The sequence below is a fragment of the Typha angustifolia genome, chromosome 13 (assembly GCF_048772165.1).
Source record: "Typha angustifolia cultivar Huaian chromosome 13, ASM4877216v1, whole genome shotgun sequence".
In the NCBI taxonomy this organism is placed as follows: Eukaryota; Viridiplantae; Streptophyta; class Magnoliopsida; order Poales; family Typhaceae; genus Typha; species Typha angustifolia.
The window spans coordinates 15,046,505-15,065,320 of record NC_133251.1 but is presented as its reverse complement, the minus strand read 5'-3'; the positions used below and the strand labels follow the sequence as shown (position 1 = coordinate 15,065,320).

The window sequence follows — 18,816 nt, the reverse complement described above, 5'->3', positions numbered from 1 at the left end:
GAAACTGACTCAGCCAGTTATATGCAACAGTTTATACAGGGAAACCTTTTAGGGTATAGTCTTGACAACCAACAAAAGGCTGTGGAGTACTCTTGACTGCAGGAAAATTCTGCAATTGGCACATAGGGATAGCCTTGACCATTAATACAAAAACTAACACCCTTGATAACTATCAACAGTAATTTGCAATCATTTGTGGGAATCCTCCTGCATATTCTCTTAGATCTTCATATTAAAGTACCCATTTACATGTGTCCATAAGGCCCTCATGTATCTATAGTGATAGCACATGCAAATCATGCTATGCATCATCTAAAGAATCCTAAATCAAACAACACCATCAACAATGATGCTATTGATGGATTGCCAATCCAATGATGATCTGCAAGCTCCTGGATTTTACACCTACAGATAGCATCATTCCTTGCCTACTGATCTTCCAACTGAGCTACCTCTTTGTAAACATGTAAAACATTATAATAAGGGAAAATGTTGACAACAGTAAATTATAGGAAGACTACATATGAAAAAGAAAAAGAAAAAGAAACAAAAAACCATAGTGTACAGGTGCGTGTATTTGTTCTTGTATCTTATTCCATGCTTGCCAAACTCATAAATTCAAAAATGAGTGCATGAGAAGCTTGATTTCAAATCAAACAAATGAATTCTCAATTTACACTTATTCAATTGACGTGCTTTCAAATGACCACAAAGGAAAATAAAAATGGTCCAAGATCAAGGAGAATTACGTAAGTATATAATGAATTTGGAAAATTTACAGTTTACAACAAGTGGTTGGTTTATCAATATGATTGATATTCCACAAAGATGAAGACAATCAGTCCAGGGCTGCTATGACTGCATCGATAACTTCTTGGGTTGTGCTATCTCCTCCTAAGTCCTTGGCCATGTACTTGCCTTCTGCAATTACTCGTTTGACAGCAGTCTCTAGTCGATCAGCAAATGAGGGGAATCGTAGATGTCTTAACATCATAGCTGATGATAGAAGAAGGGCCACAGGATTTGCCTTTTTCTGCTCCACAATTTTTGGGTTGCCCACATTGCCTGCTGAGGCTCCTTGCTCAAAAATTGCATGATCTTGGCCAACATTTCCTGGAAAAAAAAAAATCAAAACTAACACTCAGCTATTCATTTTGTAACTAAATTTCTTATGAGCTTATAATAGAACATGGAGGGACTATGAAGCTCTAGGCTTTTAGGTTTTCCTGATGAACATATAGCAATTACCACAATGATGTAAGTAAAGATGCATGAACAAACATGGCTTGACACGACTACCTAAAAATGTCTAATTTAAATCAAGATAATATCTTATTAACTAGGAAGGCTTTCAGGTTGGAACAAAACTTTTGTTTTGCCATGTATCATGGATGAAGAGCCTGACTATCATCTTTAGGAAGGTCAATTTTGCTATATATGAACCATAGTCCAAATGCATAAGTACCATATCTAAACTTTGAACTTGGCTGGTAAATACATTGAGCATCCACACAAACAAGGTACTCTACCAGATAGCCGATCTGAACTGCTTACCTCCAGGCATGACACCAGTGCCTCCAGCAATACCGGCAGCTGTGTTTGCAACCAGAGTACCATAGAGATTTGGTGTGACCTGCAAGTAGAAACATATATGCATGTTACAAAACAAAGACATGCTTATAGAAGTCCCTATCTGAAATCTAACACATGGAGGAGCAAGAAGTAGATTGTGAAATACCATGACGTCAAACTGCTCAGGCTTTGAAACAAGCTGCATACAGCAGTTGTCCACAATAATCTCATTATATTTTATTCCTGGATACTTTGTTGCTACCTCACGACAAGATTCTAGGAACAGACCGTCTGCAAGCTTCATAATGTTTGCTTTATGAACAGCTGTGACTTTCTTTCTGTTGTTTAAATATGCATACTCAAAAGCATACTGAGCAATCCGCTCTGAGCAGAACTTTGTAATCACCTAAAAATTATATTGAGGAAAAAGGCAAAACAAGATATTAAAAAACACTGTAAGAATAGGTAACAATGAAACAAACACTTATATGCATACTAGAGAGTAAAGACCAAGGAACAATGATATATGACTTCCATATACTCACGTTAATGACTAGCTGTTTCATCTTAACCTGAAGGGTAGTTGTACTTGTCATTCATCAACAAGTTGTTAATCCACAACTACTTGGAGTTGGCTGTATGGATCCTTATCGTACATTCAGCTATATGTAGTGTAACATTTTCTTCTATTAGAGTTGATTGGAGGAAACAATTCATATAGCTGACTCCCGAATGGTCAAGCCTAACAGCGTGGCTTCAACCCTTCAGGATATAGCTGAGATACGAAACTTCTGTTCTGCTTATTGCCCTTGTTCACAGGCTCCCTCTTGTTCCCTTTTCAGTTCTCACCAATCAATAGTATCTTATGCCAAAGAGTAGCTTAAGTTTGAATTAGCAAAGACGATTATTGCAGGATAAATATATGTTTCTTCAATCAAATGCTTCAAGAAATATTTGTTTTCCTCACTCAAATGCCCAGTGTTGATCAGGAATAAAAGTTGACATTTAATTTCACTATCAAACTTTTCCTGCATAAACCTAAACAACCTCCGTCGTAAATTGAGTACAATTCATCAAATTTCCTTCCTTTATATATTATCAACCAGAGAGATCACGAACTAGCTTTCCAGATATCAAACTTAGATATTTCACACATATCATATCTCTAACAATAATTTGGTCAAGTCATACATTACCTTGAGGCTCTCGACGACGCCGGGCACGACCTCGTGCTCTAGACCCGAGTACTCTCCCTCGGTATTCTCCCTAATGACGACGATATCGACATTCTCGTGCCTGGTCGGGAGTCCGGCGAGGTTGAAGCAGTGGACGAGAGAGGCGTAGAGGTCGAGCTCCTTGCGGAGCTGGACGTTGAGGGAGCTGACTCCGCCGCCCAGAGGAGTAGCGAGGCCGCCCTTGAGGCACACCTTGTTGCGGCGGATAGAGTCAACGACTTCCGAGGGGACGGTGGCCATGTCGCCGTGGACCTCGTAGGTCTCGAAGTGGACCGGAGCGTGCATCGCCTCCATAACCTGGACGACGGCGCCGGTGACGAGGGGTCCGATGCCGTCGCCGGGAATTAGGGTTACGGTGCGGGGGGCGCCGTCGCCAGGGCGGGGCATGTAGGTGACGGAGCGGTGGTGGATGGGGATAGAGGACGGGAAGGGTTGGGTGGGTCGAAGGAGGTGGCGGAGGAGGGGGAAGGCTCTCCTCGAAGCCATGGACGGAAGAGGGTCTTTCTCTGTTCTGTCTTAACGGGGAATGCAACAGTCAACTATCCGAAATAGGCACAAAAGAGCGAAGAGACTTCCGGCGGAGGAGAGAGAGAGAGAGATGCGTGGGTTGACCTGAGACCCGAATCCGGCGTAACCCACGAATCTTCCTCTATATGGAAATATTTTTATAGATCCACCTTTTCTGTTCAGCTAGGATCCGAACCCGAACACTCTAAATCTCTAATAAACGGGTTACGTTTTTGAACCGTCCGGTCTACGAATATTACATCGAACCGCCGGTCCATTTGGTTCGACAGAAGTACGCGAAAATAAAAATCAATTCTCATCCCCCGGAGCCATTCCTGCTCTCCGAAACCCTAACATCGACGCTCATAGATCCCGATCTACCCTGTCGCCACTTTTGATTCGGCGAAGTCTTTGCCGGAGGAGAGGCTCTTCACCTCGCGGAGCTTCTTTTTGGTAAGTTTTTACCTTTACGGCCATGGAACTTTGCCATTTGATGCTCATATTTAGATCTTGTAATGTTTAATTATTTTAGCTGTGAATCGTGCGCGGGATTTTTCTTTTATTTTTTCTTCTATTTTCTATTTCTCGGATAATTGATGTGGTCTTGAATATGATAACTCTTTCATTTTTTTTTCTTATGCATCTGTTTGTTATTGGCGTGCTATTCATTTTTGTTCAGATATTACTATGAGGTTCACTAGTAAAACAGTATGTTTTGGATGATTGATGCTTCAGTTATCCTTCTCATAAATGTTAGATGCAAAAGGTATTCAAAATTTATGATGTTTTTCTTTCATCCGGCAAAGGAAGAAGCGATATTTGCCACAAGAAGCACATCCTTTTGATGTGGGTAGCAAAGCTAGAATTCACTCCAATGATCCCATACACCAGTTGCTTCTCCATGTCTTTTCTAATATGCAATTACCCTCAATTCCATAGACGAAAGCACCGGGTACCTTTTTCTTATATGTTTGAACCATTTTCTTACTTTATAATGTTGTGCTTGGGGGGTTTTCTTCTTTATAGAGGAAACTTTAGTCTACTTTCAGATTTTCACTTTCTTTCTTTCAAGCTTTAGTGCTTTAGTGAATATATAGTGATTGTATCTCATGGGCAAACTTTCATTCTTATCACTTATACTTTTGGCATCATTGAAATCATAGACATCTTTTTTCCCTCAGAAAGTGTCTAAAAATGCCAATGTATTCCATCCATTTTCTTATACATGGTACTGCAAATGAAAATGTAATAGATCATAGACATTACTAAAATTTAACTCAGTGTTTACTTTTAAAATATGGATATTTCTACACTCTAGTATATTTGTACTGGATATGATGCTCATTGGATACATCATAGATATTACGGAATACTTATTTTATTTATCCTTTTCTTAAAAAATAAAAGTTAAAAAGGAATTATTAGCTTTTTATGAGTAAGTTGGCGTCATGCTAGGTAGTAAGTATACACTATCACATGTTATTGAATAATCTTTCTATAAGATAAAATGCAAGCATATACTAGTATATCTCATTTTAAATTGTAAGTATATGTATATACATATTTAGATCTATTGTGCATATATGTATATACATATTTAGATATATTGTGCCTTAGCATGTTGTATCTTTTACAGATTTATTGTATCAATATTATCTGTTTTATATAATATTTGTATCCCTTAACCTGTTCCATGCTTCCTTGCTTTCTACTGTCCATCATACTTGACAAGTTGTAATTTATTTGCAGCTCTCCCTTATGCTTATAAATGAAATTTACAGAAGTGATTTTTCTCTTATGAAGAGTTACTAGTTACCACCTTTTTAACTTACTATTGTGTGTAACTCTATTTAACTCTTCTCTTCCTATGATAATTCTCCTTTATGATGTACTTGCACTATATCCTTAGTTGTTATGATTCTAGAATTTATATTTTTGGATAGTTAGAACTACTAAATTTACCTAGTGATAAGGGCTTTGCTTAATGTGACTGCAATGCTTGCCGTCGTGCCACTTGCTTTGTTGGTTTTTGTCACTAAAAGATCCTCTTTGATCTTGTTGTTAGTTTTTAAATCTTGCTTTCCCCAAACTCCATGTAGTGTCTTGGGAACTGTGACATTTCTACAGATCTGTACAGCCTTTTAGAAAAATGTACCATTCGGTTGGAACCTAACTTGTAAACTGAAAAAGAGAAGTGGCCACCCAAATTTGTTGGAAGACTATGATATGTTGATCTTTATTTCTAATCAATCTATAACAATGTTCTGACCCTTTGTTTCAGAGTACTAATGGCTGCTGGTAGGAGCATTGACCAGCTTCTGAGGAAGAGCTTTCCGCTAAAATCCTCTGTAAGTATCTGTATGTACCTCTTATTTGTATGTGCCTTTCTATGTTAAAGCTCCATTATTTATCTCAGTCTCCTGGTAACAAGCTCGATTTCTTTTAGTTAAGAAAAAAGAAAAAAAGAAGCTTGACCTCTGTATTTAGACGATAAAAGTTTTGAAATATGTTTAAGTTCAACCTCAATTAGTTCACTTGAAAAGCATGTGGGATGGAAATTTCAAATTCTGCAGCTCAAAGTGGATTAAGTTGTCCAAACAATAACTGCTAACGACAATTGGCCTAGCCTATAAGCCTTGTCAATTAGTAGCCATGTTGAACAATAGACCACCACATTTTTGGCTAAGCACTTAGTTTTCATTCTTTCATGAAGTATTGAAGTATTAGGACTGCAACTCTGAACCTCATTTAACCCCGCTAAGAGATTTCCCAACCACTCTGTATACTGCAGTTTCAAATTCTCCCATCCAAGTTAACCCAATTGTGCTTGGGGTTTGGTCAAATATGATTGATCATTTGATCCATTAGGGGCCTAGACTTGATCAAACGGCCCAGCCTGCTCGTGCCGTGCCCGGCCCGACTCGGCCTGGACCGAGCCTGAACTACCCATGGGTGACACAGGCCAGCCCTTTGCCCACCCAACTCGGCCCGGAAGCTCGCTCGTTTGGCCCGCAACTAGGCCCGCTCATTCTATTATAGTAGCCTGTCCGTTCTGCTACAGTAAAAACCAACGGAAATTTTGGTACTGTATTGTTTTACATTTTTTTAAGCACACCTTTAAATTTTTTTAATTTATTATTATTATTTTTTAAATGGAGGAACATAAATATTTTTTTAAAAAATAAGCTAATAGTAAAAAAAATTATAAAAATAGCTAAAATATGGGTTAGGTCGAATGATTGGTGGGTCGGGTCGGCCCGGCCCGACTGGCTAGCCCAATCTCTCATGTGTCAACGGGTGGTAACGCACTAGACTATTCTAGCCCGATCCGAACCCGGCCCAGCCCAAGTGATTGGTGGGTTGGGCCGTAAAGAAATACTTAAGCCCGATTGGCCTGAAAAGTCCGGCCCAAACTTGGGTCGGCCCGCTCGATGATTATGTCTATAGGGGCCTAATAATAAGGTTGATCATATCTCTTGCAAACTTTTCTAAATATGATCTATTGTTAAATAAATGATTAATACATAGGTATACATGAGGAGTTTAAGTATTACGAGGAAATATCTAAGGTGGAATACATAACCTATATATAAGATAGATACTAATTGTCATATGTGCGAATGTCTATCTAGATATACATTACAGATTGATCGAGTTAGGATCTTTTTTAAGGGGGCAATAGTAAAACTAACGATTTTTGATAAACTAAATGTGAAACTAAAAGAACGGTTGTTCAATTATGTTCATTCATATGTGATGAATGGCACCCACACCATTCTAATATTATTACAAGTACTTGGCGAACTTTACTGAAGGAATTTTCAAGTCCAAATATGTAGAAACATTGGTATGATGAACCTCAGGTTTATCCACTTCTCAAGCATCCAAACAAAAATGTCTTGTTTCATTTACTTGACATATCAATTGTGTCCTAGAAACACAAGAAGCAACATAGTGAAATTCTCAAAGAGCTCAAATTTGCACACAGAATAACTCCATCTTATCAACAGAGAATAAATACCAAAGGCATCTATTTTCTTTTCGGATCTTGTTTTATTTGTTCTATTATCAGTTTTAATATTTGATGGGTATTTTTTTTCTCTTTTTTTTGTTAATCTTAGCTATTTTCTCTGTAGGCTCCATCTTTGCTTTCTTTGTTTCGGTTGAAAAATGAAGAGGCTGTCGGATCTACTGGTGTGAACTCACTAAGAGCGTTGGCTCTGCTTGGTGCTAGTGTTTCTGGTCTTTTAAGCTTTGCTACCATAGCATCTGCTGATGAAGCAGAGCATGGTTTACCTGCCCCGAACTATCCTTGGCCGCACAAAGGCATTCTTAGCTCTTATGATCATGCATCGTAAGTTTTGACTTTTGACTATCACTACATTTTTTAAGTGTTTGATCACTTTTTTATTGATACTAATTGATCTTTGATTAATATTTAATTGCTAAAGTTGCATTCATTCAGAAATGATCTCTTCATTGCATAATTTCCCAAAATATATACTACAGCATGTTAAGTGCTTTCATATGAGCCTGAGAAGGAAGTTGCTCACCTGAAGTCCTTTTTTTTTTCCTGTTTTCATAGTTTAAACTTGTGTGTATGGTGTGCAAGGCTCCTGCTAGATTTAGGGAGTGCAAAATTTCTGTGTTGTCTTGGCCTTTTTATTAGAGATGTTATTTCCATATTTACACCCCTACAAAGTAGGGTTGTGGGCGTTAGCCTTTAGCATCATACCTAGCGACACTGCCATTTGTTAAACTTCTTTATTATAGTTTTCATGCTCTTCCTCTGTTATTTAGTTGACATTTTGATCAGAAGTATTTTCCTTCAGTTTTTTCTTTATGTGGTGTTGTAATTTAATTTTACAAAATGGTGAGCAGAATTCGGCGTGGTCATCAAGTTTACCAGCAAGTTTGTGCTTCCTGCCATTCAATGTCTTTAATTTCATATCGAGATCTTGTTGGTGTGGCATATACTGAAGAAGAAACAAAGGGTATGGCTGCTGAGATTGAGGTTGTGGATGGTCCTAATGATGAAGGTGAGATGTTTACTCGTCCTGGTAAGTTAAGTGACCGTTTTCCGCAGCCGTATGCAAATGAACAAGCTGCAAGATTTGCAAATGGCGGGGCCTATCCCCCCGATCTAAGCTTGATTACAAAGGTAACCCCATTGAAGGTGAACTTTTGTTGCCGATTTCATTTCTTTCACCGACCACCATCCAACTGCTTTTTCTTCCTCTCTAATATTCTCAGGCTCGCCACAATGGTCAGAACTATGTGTTTGCACTTCTCACTGGCTATCGTGATCCTCCTGCTGGAGTTTCGGTAACTTACTATCTTTATTATATTATTTGTTTTACTCCACTTTTATTACCCTTATCAGGAGATACATCTAGCAAGCTTAATTGGGTCTGTTACAGGAATCAAGAAGAAATTAGGAGACTGTATTTTTGGATAGCTGTGCACTTTTAGTACTTACCATTTAGTCAATCTATCTTTTGGTAAATTACTGCTTCGAATTGGAATAATGGATTGCTTTGTCTTGAGAGTGTAGATTAGAGATGGCCTGCATTATAATCCATACTTCCCAGGTGGTGCAATAGCTATGCCCAAAATGCTTATCGATGGAGCTGTTGAGTATGAAGATGGTACTCCTGCAACTGAAGCCCAGGTAATACCATGATCTTTATTCCCTTCTGTTGATATTTATGTAGGAATGACATTGCAGCTTCGCTTATTCTGTTATACTGTAATGTCAGATGGGTAAGGATGTTGTCACTTTCTTGTCATGGGCAGCAGAGCCTGAGATGGAAGAGCGGAAACTGGTAACAGTGCTATGTCTCATAAATTGATTCTTTACTCCTGATAATTTTATTTGATAATTTGTTGTGAATAGCTTATACATCAATCTTTCGCAGATGGGATTCAAGTGGATATTTGTACTGTCGCTTGCTCTTCTTCAAGCTGCATATTACCGGCGAATGAAGTGGTCAGTTCTCAAGTCACGCAAGCTGATCCTGGACGTTGTTAACTGATCGCATATGTTTTCATTTAAACTTCCAATAAGTGAAGACTCGGAAATAATGAGTGTGTACATTTCTGCCAGTGGGATGGGATCCCACGCAAATAACTTTTTTGTTTTCCATTTTTCTCCACTTTCGAGAGATAATTTTCTTTCGTGCTCGATACCTGCTGCCTTGTGAAGAACCTTGAGGAAATACTTAATGTGATTCACAAACTTTTAGTAAGTCTTGCATACATTGTAAGCCTTGCAGTGACTTAACAGGGATAGTAGTTTGATTACTCAAAGTAATTCTTTTGACCTTTATTTTCTAATAAATCTTTATTTATTTATTATTATTATTTAGGTTTCTGGAAGGGCAGAGTCGCAGTCTTTTAAGATATAATTAATAATAAACTCAGCTCTGGAAATTAGAAGGTATTTATTTCTGGGTGCTCTTGCATTGGAAGGCGGCGGTCTGTGGTTTGGCCCGAGAGAATCGGTCTAAATGTTCTACTTACGACCCACGAGGGCTAATTCTTTTATTTATTTTTTTTATTAAAATCTCTAATCTTGAACATGTACTGTAATTAATCAATATGATTAAAATCATTAATAAATGCTTTAAAGACCTCGCAGGGGGGATGTATAATTTTCAGAACGTGTAGAACTACTGTAGATTGATGTGATATTTGAAAACCTCATAAATTCTCAAGTCTATGCCATAAAATTATGACAAAAAACACGTCATCCGGCCAAAGGAAGGTAGGTAGGTAGGCACCATTAGTCCAACGTTTCATTTACTTCATAGATAAGCTTAGCGTACCTCGAAAATAATAATGTCCTATTTATATTAGACCTCGAATTTGATACTAATAATTCGTCAAATATTTACGTATAAGCCCATAATTTCTTGGTATTATTAGTTATCCACTTCAACTCCCTCTCATTCTTCACACCTTCCGTGACTACTTTTAATTCAAGTCTACCTTGTATTCTTTCTTCCTAAATTATCTCTTCCCGATCTGATGAGTCTGACGACGTGGGACAACCTGGAGTAAGCATTAAACAAACCTACAACTGTTAATAAACAACTAAATAGAGGGAAAGAAAATAAGAATAATTCAACGATCCGTTTCCAAATACGTATTTGCGAGCTTACACCGATAGCTTCTACTTATTCGTGCAAGGAAAAGCCGGATAAAGTTATTCTTCTTATTTATTCTCTCTTTGTTTTTTCTTTATTAGCTTTACCTTGTGCCTCTTTGTTGTTGAATGTTGACTGGTTCTTTTGGTTCCCTTCTCTTACTCTCTCTTCCTGTCTCTCGTCTCATCCCCAAATTAAATAAAACCCACGTCCTCCGAATAACCCCGAATCCACCAATTGAATCGATTTGAGGACGATAAAAAGGAAGAGAGGGAGGGAAAGAGGGAGAAGATAGAAGACGACTGCAGCGTCGCGTTCGTGTGAGGAGATCTGCTGCTCGGGAGGTGATTCCGACATCGTTTTTGTGGTAAGGATTCGTATTTGCAGGTCTCTGACAGCGTGATCTGATCGGTTTATTTGTGGTTTGTGCTTAGTTTGCGATGTGGATTTCGATCTGTTTGACTACTTGTTGCTTTATTTGGTTGGGGATGATTTGGAGAGGATGACATTTCCAGGGGTTGGGAGGAATCTGATGTTTTGGCTTTGTTATGGTGAATCCGATTTATTTTCTTAGAATATAATGCGATTGGCTAGTCGGGGGGCTGCTTGTTTGGTTCTTAAGTAGAATACCCATTTAGGGTTTTCTTTCCCCTGTGGGGCTTAATTAGATATGGGCATTTGTATAGGAGAGGAACTGATACTAGTTTCTGTGTGAAACCTTCGGACTGTGTACACATCATTTGATAGAAGTAAGGATCTGTTCTGAAGGCACACTATTTCTTCACGCAATGATTTGCAGATTCCAATTCTGATTCCTTTTTGCTTGCATGATATTGATGGTTTTATGAAGAAAAGAGGATGCGGCTAAGTGTATTAAGCTAGTTGTTTTTATTTTCTGGCAAAGAATAGTTAGTCATTAATAATTACATACTTTTGCATGAATATGCCACCTACTACTTTCTTTAGTATATGGGCATGGCCGGTCCTCAATTGCACTCAGACTAGGCTTCATTGGAGTGCAAGACCCGGAAGATATCTTCTACAATTTCTTACAAGCATTAGTTCAAGAAGTTAAGTACAAACACATTAGGCATAGGTGAACCATGGGACACAAAGAACAAGAACACAATTTGTGCTACCTAAGATGGCGTTTGAAGAAAATCCACTGAATCCTCACACCATGCTAGAGTTCTTTGGAAAAGCTGAAGAAAGAATAAGACTAACCAAGCTTGTATATTATACAAATATATATATATATATATATATATGATTCTTGTAAAATACGTTCATCACAGTGTTCAAGCCCATAATCAGTCATGTTGCTTTTCAAAAGCTTATTTATTTGGATCATTTCAACAAGAATCTGACCTATCTTGAATTAAATAATGCAGCTCTTGACATGTCATATTTTTAGAACATCTGGAGCAAACAAAGTTCTTCAACAAATTTTATAAAAGAGTATTCCTTACCAAATCCAAATCTCATAGTTATCAACTAGGTTTCACTAAAGAATTTTGCTAAGAATAGGGAGAAGAAATTCTATTCACTTGATAAGAACATCAATTGACTGGAACCTCACTACCCAAATTTTACTTGGAAAACCTAGTGAAACTCTTAAACAGAAAGGACAATTAAGTGTCACTAAAAATTTTATACACCCCCTAAAAGTTCATAAGAAGTTATTAATGCCGGTATGTCTATTTAAGCTTTTATAATCCTAGTATGAAATGGGTTGGTAACCCTAGATCACTTGATTAGCAATATAACATCCTTACGCATTCTATCACTTTATTGGATCTAGTTCTTCATGAGCTTAGTAAATAATCAATATCCCACCTCCAAGTGTTTTTCTTTCATTTTCACTCGCATGTGATGATTTTAATTGTATCTTTTGATTTTCTAATTATTTTATCTATTCTTTCTAACCTAATTATATGCCATTTGGTCTAATCCATCTTATTAGTTTTCTACCAATTTTATGTGAACTGCATTTAGGTTTCAGTGTTGCTTTGGGCTCTTAAAACATTCTTACAAGTACTAATGCGCCAGAATAGACCAGTATATTTTCTCCCGTTTTCTCCCAAGTAGCCTGACTATTATTTAACTCAATCAACTATTCCTTATCATGCACATGGCACGTCTCATCCTTATTATTTCTTATTCAGCTTCATCTAGACGAAACTCTGACTATAAAAATCCAAAATGACTTTCTAACAATTTTGCTTGGACTAGTATCATGCGGTAAGTGTTATTTGCCCATTTGAATATCTAAGCTCATATAACACATACTTATCCCCTCTTCTTACTCAAGAACTCCCATTTAAATTTCCGCTAAAATGCTGACCATTTAATTATATTTTTATAGTATGTGAAACTACATCTTTTTCATTTTGATCCCATAAGATTCATTAGACACATTTAAGGTCTCAATTATAATTATTTGTTTTCATCATTATTTCCTGTACGCAAATTACCATTACTTGTTGTGGTTTCTTTCTTATGCCAAGTTTTGTGGTGTTACAGACTCCAAATAATTCCCCATTTGTTTCTCGTGAGCACTTGGGGACCAATACAATTTCAGTAAGCAGTTGGCAATTATGAACTTGTTAAAGAATGTGCAAGAGCTCCTGGTGTGAAAATTTTTTCTCTCTATATAATTCTGAAGTTACAAATACATGGCAAAGTTTGGGGCTGTTGGCCGTAGGTAGGATAATTCTTCTTCATTTTCAGATTTACTAATGTTAATTGGTGAAGCCTCTAATATGTATGTGATTTTCTTCATCCATTAAGTGTGTTCTCTTCATTATGTTGTGGTTTGCAGTGGGTTACTGAGATCAAATGAGAGCATGAGAATTATTATGTCTGCAGTCATCGGAGTTATGCTAGGTTACTTGTTTGGTATTTCTTTTCCTACAGTTAGCATAACTAAGGTATAATGCAGTTCTTTCTTTCTTTTTTTACTGCTAGCATTTTGTCAATTGGTAAATACTAAATACTTGTTGTTTGGCAGCTTCACTTCCCCTCCAGTATCATCTCATTTATTGAAGATAGGAATTCGGGTGTCACAACCCAAACATTGCTAAACCATGCTTGGACAAATAGTCAGAAGAGAAACAATTCTGCTCCAAGCTCCAGTGAAACTCCGAAGGTGCTTTTGTGCATTTATTATTTCTTTCAGGTTCCTTTTTTTATTGTTAGCATTTTATACTATCCATAGTTGCACCTATGCTATTCCATATAGACTTTGGAGGCAAACACTATGGACTTGTCTAAAGAGGAGATAATAAAGCTTTGAAAATATTATAAGAGAACTTGGCAGTTATTAATTATTTAGGTTTACTCAGTGGAACAAGGCTGACCTTGCAATATACAAGTATATGGGAAGGCATCCTTTAAATGCCTAGCTTGGTGGCAAGACAAGTCTAACATGGATAAATAGAATAATTCAATTGAATTGCAACTACTTGGTACCTTTTTTCTTTTCTTTTTTTTTTTGGGGGGGGGGGGGGGGGGGGGGGTAGGATCAAGGTTCCAAAAATCGGTATCGAGATCGGCCGTCCGAAAAAACAATACGTATCGGTCGCCTGTATCGGATCGGACTATTTTAATTAAATAAAATTCTAAATATTATTAAAAATATTAGAGAAATTTTTAAAAATTTAGAAAAAATTATAAGAAAATAAGAAATAATAATTACTCACATATAAAGCCTAAAAAGTAAAAATCTCTTTTTCTCCCTCTTTTCTTTTCTATCCCTCTAATTGTTAGTCTAAAGTATTCATTTTCTCCCACATTTTTTTTTTATCTTTTTCTCTCTTTCTCAACTTTTTTTTTAATCTTTCCCTCTCCCTCACTCTCTCTTCCTTTTTTCCTCTCTCTCATACCCTTTTTTTTAATCTTTCCTTCTCCCTCACTCTCTCTTCCATTTTCTCTCTCTTGCTTTTTCCCTCTCTCACTCTCTCTTCCTTTTTTCCTCTCTCTCATACCCTTTTTTTTAATCTTTCCTTCTCCCTCACTCTCTTTCATTTTCTCTCTCTCTCTCTCTCTCTCTCTCTCTCTCTCTCTCTCTAGCTGCTGCTGACAGCAGTAGTTGTCAGCTGCTGCTGTCAGCAGCAGCTGATGCTGACAGCTACTGCTGTTAGCAGACAGCTGCCTGCTGCAGCCGCTTGTAGGGTTTCGGCCTGGATCGGGATCAGCTATAGCCGATCCCGATCCGTTTCGGCCGATCCCACTCGGGATCGGCCGAAACTCGAATCCTTGGTAGGGATACATTGTTCCATTAGGAACCACACGTAAAACATAAAAGAGAAGAATTCGTTAATCGTAATTTTCAATTCATTTTGATGGGACATGCAAACCATGGTTGAGTCTTACGTTCTGGTTTGTTTTTTCATTCCTATGTTTTACCTCCTTTTTCTTTATTTTGTTGTGACTTGTGACTTTGTGAGTTATTGGTATTGTGAATTATAACTTTCTTTTCTTATTTTTCTTAAGATCTATGTTCCTACAAATCCTCGAGGTGCAGAAAGACTTCCACCAGGAATTGTTGTGCCAGAGTCAGATTTTTATCTCCGCAAGCTGTGGGGCAATCCAGCTGAGGTTTGTATGCATTAATCTCTGATTCTCTGTAACCTTTTTCTGGAGACTTATATTTCTGTATATACCACAAATATCTATGTCTTGCGCCTTCATTTTGAGGACTTGATATTGGGGAATGCTTGATTTTCTTTTTTATTTGCAATATCTGAAACCCCATACCTTCTTTTATGTCATCAAGATCTTTAGAGATATCAATTTTATAGAGTTTTATGGTTTGTTTGTAAAAGTTCTGACCCTCTCTTCTTGATATGTAGGATAGGTATGAAAATGTCTAATGCATATCATCATTAAATGTTTGTTGACTGTACAAAACCTACCATGTCTTGTTATACTTAAATCTTGCTATGGATTATCTTTTGAAGATAGTTTGATGAGTGTGAGCTATGTGCTTATTTGGTGAGCATATGTGACACTGAACAGAACCTCGTGAAATGCTTTAAGCCATCATAAATGATTAGCCTATCTCCTCACCAGTTGACTTTGATTAACATTGTGAGATGGAATCCATGTAAACTATTTGACTCAATGGACCAGAATTTGGCATGTTTTCCTTTTCTTTTCTCTTGACTTGTCTGCATTGTTGATGCTTCTAAAATTGGAATCCATGCAAGCAATTAAGTTTACTAATGGTAAACAAGATCTTTGCCTTCAAAAATTGTGCTGTTTTTACATGATGCCACATTGTTTCCTACTACTGTACGATTACTTGGGTCCATTATAAAAAGTTATAACTATCAAGATACGCCTGCCGTCATGCTGGAAGTTTGCTTGATCTCCTCTACCTGTGTATGGTCTACATTTGTTTGCTATTAAATGTTCTATCTATTCTGGACAAACTAGAAAATTTTGCAACTTATGTTTTGCCTTGTCATCACCGGTGTCTCATTTGACAACTTTTATCTAGTGTGGCTTGATGTATAACTACTTTGACCTATATTGGCACTTTACACATTATCATTTAGATTTCGGCATATGAAAAGCTCTTTTAATATGTATGCAGGACCTGGATATCCGGCAAAAATACCTTGTGACATTTACTGTTGGATATAATCAAAAGGCTAATATTGATGCAGCAGTCAGAAAAGTGAGTTAACTGGACTTGTAAAGTACGGGTTCTAGAATTTGGGCTAGACTACAAATTATTTGATAAATTCTGCATTAATCTGTTGGATTTTGTTTAGCTGATTTAAGAATGACTCAGTAGGAAATTTTGTTCTTAGCTTACCAGTTAATTATTATCCCCCATTGAATGACCATATTATGATAGTGTTGCTTGTCAGTGTCTAGTTTGGCAATTCCATTATCTTTCTTGATCAGTGAACTACAACATTATTGTATGGGCAATATTTTGTACATGATTAACTATAAGTCTATAAGGAGTTGATTCTCAGGTTTTAGTTAAATTATCATTGGTTATTGTTCGTTTATGTAGCTTTAGCATAATATCATCTTGAAAAGCATTTCAGTGGGGAATCAGGGATAATAGCAGTTTCTATTGAAACGTGGCCTTATGTTTTTCATTGACTATCTTCATGTGGCCTGGTTGCCTTTAAACTTGTTATTAGTCTTTAATCTGAAGTCTTGTCTATGCAGTTTTCTGAAAACTTCACAATCTTATTGTTCCATTATGATGGCCGGACTAGTGAGTGGGATGATCTTGAGTGGTCAAAGCGGGCCATCCATATCAGTGCCAGGAAGCAAACTAAATGGTGAGAACAATTGAATCTATTGTGGACTGATTTTCTCATTTGTTGTAGGCATCTTTCACATAATCGATAGACTGGTTATAGCCGCTGCTGCTCTTTTTTTATCTTATTTCAGGTGGTATGCCAAGCGATTTCTGCATCCTGACATTGTTGCTCCTTATGATTACATCTTCATCTGGGATGAAGACTTGGGAGTTGAGCATTTTGATGCAGAAAAGTAGGTCCTCAACTTGTTGGACATGTAACTATGTTCTGTGAGTGCATCCTGTATATTTTAATTGTTTGCACTTTGAATTCCAGATATTTAAATCTTGTAAGGAAGCATGGTTTGGAGATTTCACAGCCTGGTTTGGAGCCAGACAAAGGGTTAACTTGGCAAATGACTAAAAGAAGAGGTGACCATGAGGTCCACAAGTGAGTATTGAAAAGACTTTAAATTGGAACTTAAATATACATATTAGTTTCCTTGTTACTTATCGACTGAATTTTCCAACACTAATGGTTGCTATCATTGACTAGTGAAAGAACTCTTTTAGTCTTTCAAAATTATTTGATGGATAACTTTTATACCCTACAGAGAAACAGAGGAGAGGCCAGGCTGGTGTGATGATCCCCATTTGCCACCTTGTGCTGCGTATGGGCCCATAATTATACTAGTAGTTTCTTTATTTTGTCCCTTAATCAACTATCTCTTTATCATTCTGTTATTCATGTGCAGGTTTGTTGAGATAATGGCAACAGTTTTCTCGAGGGATGCATGGCGATGTGTATGGCATATGATTCAGGTGAAATATATCAATATATAACTTCCATTTTCTGTATTGCTTTAATTGGCAGATGCTAATATGTGATGCTGTATTTGTGCAGAATGACTTAGTGCATGGATGGGGTCTTGATTTTGCTCTCAGAAAATGTGTGGAGGTACTTCTTGAATATTTTATTGAATTGCATAAACTCACTCGTGGTAACTTGAATGTGTCTAAGTTGGCTGAGCATAATGAAAAGGAAATATGAGTTAGTTTTTTCCTTCTGAAGGTTCCCATCTAATCCTGATGGTATCGTGGTCCTCCTACAAAAATTACTGTGTTGGCCCAATTTAATTTGTATCATGGATACCCTCCTATCAACCTATGCAGATCATTTTTTTACTAATATTTAGAACTTTAAGCATGGGAAGTGATTTTAAGCTTTGGTGCCTTCATCACCTCAGCAGAGCCTCTTCTTTTTTCCTGATCTCTCACCCTGAAATTGTATTAACGTGACATTTGCTGCGATATAATAAGTCTTGGTCCTTGGTGCCTTCATTTCAAGGTCTTTTTTTTTCTTTTTTTATTTGGCAGCGAATTATAGAGTTAAAGGTAACGTAATCCTAGAACGTTGCTTCCCCATTTGCCATCTTTTCTACTGATTTATTCGTCTGCCTGATTTTTAATAGCCGGCACACGAGAAAATTGGAGTTGTAGATGCTCAGTGGATTGTTCATCAGGTGGTCCCTTCACTTGGTAATCAGGTAGGAAAATCAAGAACCCTCTTCTATGACCATAGGTGTGATAGATTGTTTTACCTTATTCACTTTTGCTCCACAGGGAAAGGCAGAGAAAGGCAAAGCACCATGGGAAGGGGTAGGTCAATTTTGTGCATCTCTTATTTATAGTTAGAGAACTAAAGTATATGATTCCGGTTAGCAAGCCACCATATAAGTACTCTTTTTGGAATATGTCACAGGTAAGGGAGCGGTGTAGGAAAGAGTGGGAAATGTTCCGGACGAGGTTGGCAGATGCAGAGAAAGCATATTACAAGGAAAGAGGTCTAACGCCCCCCTAATTCAATATTTGTGTAGCTTCCGTGTACTTTTTAGCAATTGATAATGATAGATATCATATATGTAGCTACGCAACAATTACATTCTAACATTTTGTATTTAATTTATTAATTTCATCACATGCTTGATTGCTAAATAACATTTGGATGGATGACCACTTGCACTTCGTTTTGATTATTCTTGGGGATCAAATTATGAGTAATTAATTCTTTTGAGACCTTAATGAG

The 18,816-nt window shown here is 37.3% G+C and overlaps 3 protein-coding genes across 3 annotated transcripts; 2 read left to right on the top strand and 1 right to left on the bottom strand.

The window, feature by feature from the left end:
- Positions 1-678: 678 nt before the first annotated feature.
- On the bottom strand, positions 679-3,449 carry LOC140773551 (isocitrate dehydrogenase [NAD] regulatory subunit 3, mitochondrial-like). The gene is made up of 4 exons (XM_073116166.1): positions 2,769-3,449; positions 1,739-1,978; positions 1,555-1,633; positions 679-1,113 (listed from the first exon to the last, which is right to left on the bottom strand). Exons 1-4 carry the CDS (start codon positions 3,291-3,293, stop codon positions 839-841), a joined length of 1,119 nt encoding a protein of 372 aa, XP_072972267.1. The 5' UTR covers positions 3,294-3,449; the 3' UTR covers positions 679-838.
- A 153-nt stretch (positions 3,450-3,602) lies between these two features.
- On the top strand, positions 3,603-9,562 carry LOC140773552 (cytochrome c1-2, heme protein, mitochondrial). Its single transcript, XM_073116167.1, has 8 exons — positions 3,603-3,767; positions 5,596-5,662; positions 7,451-7,668; positions 8,196-8,475; positions 8,568-8,639; positions 8,869-8,985; positions 9,074-9,139; positions 9,233-9,562. Exons 2-8 carry the CDS (start codon positions 5,603-5,605, stop codon positions 9,347-9,349), a joined length of 930 nt encoding a protein of 309 aa, XP_072972268.1. The 5' UTR covers positions 3,603-3,767; positions 5,596-5,602; the 3' UTR covers positions 9,350-9,562.
- A 1,018-nt stretch (positions 9,563-10,580) lies between these two features.
- On the top strand, positions 10,581-18,755 carry LOC140773867 (uncharacterized). Its single transcript, XM_073116641.1, has 15 exons — positions 10,581-10,829; positions 12,986-13,166; positions 13,284-13,392; positions 13,473-13,610; positions 14,957-15,061; positions 16,062-16,145; positions 16,655-16,770; positions 16,883-16,984; positions 17,068-17,181; positions 17,345-17,401; positions 17,486-17,552; positions 17,635-17,688; positions 18,203-18,277; positions 18,354-18,389; positions 18,493-18,755. Exons 2-15 carry the CDS (start codon positions 13,138-13,140, stop codon positions 18,589-18,591), a joined length of 1,185 nt encoding a protein of 394 aa, XP_072972742.1. The 5' UTR covers positions 10,581-10,829; positions 12,986-13,137; the 3' UTR covers positions 18,592-18,755.
- Positions 18,756-18,816: the final 61 nt, after the last annotated feature.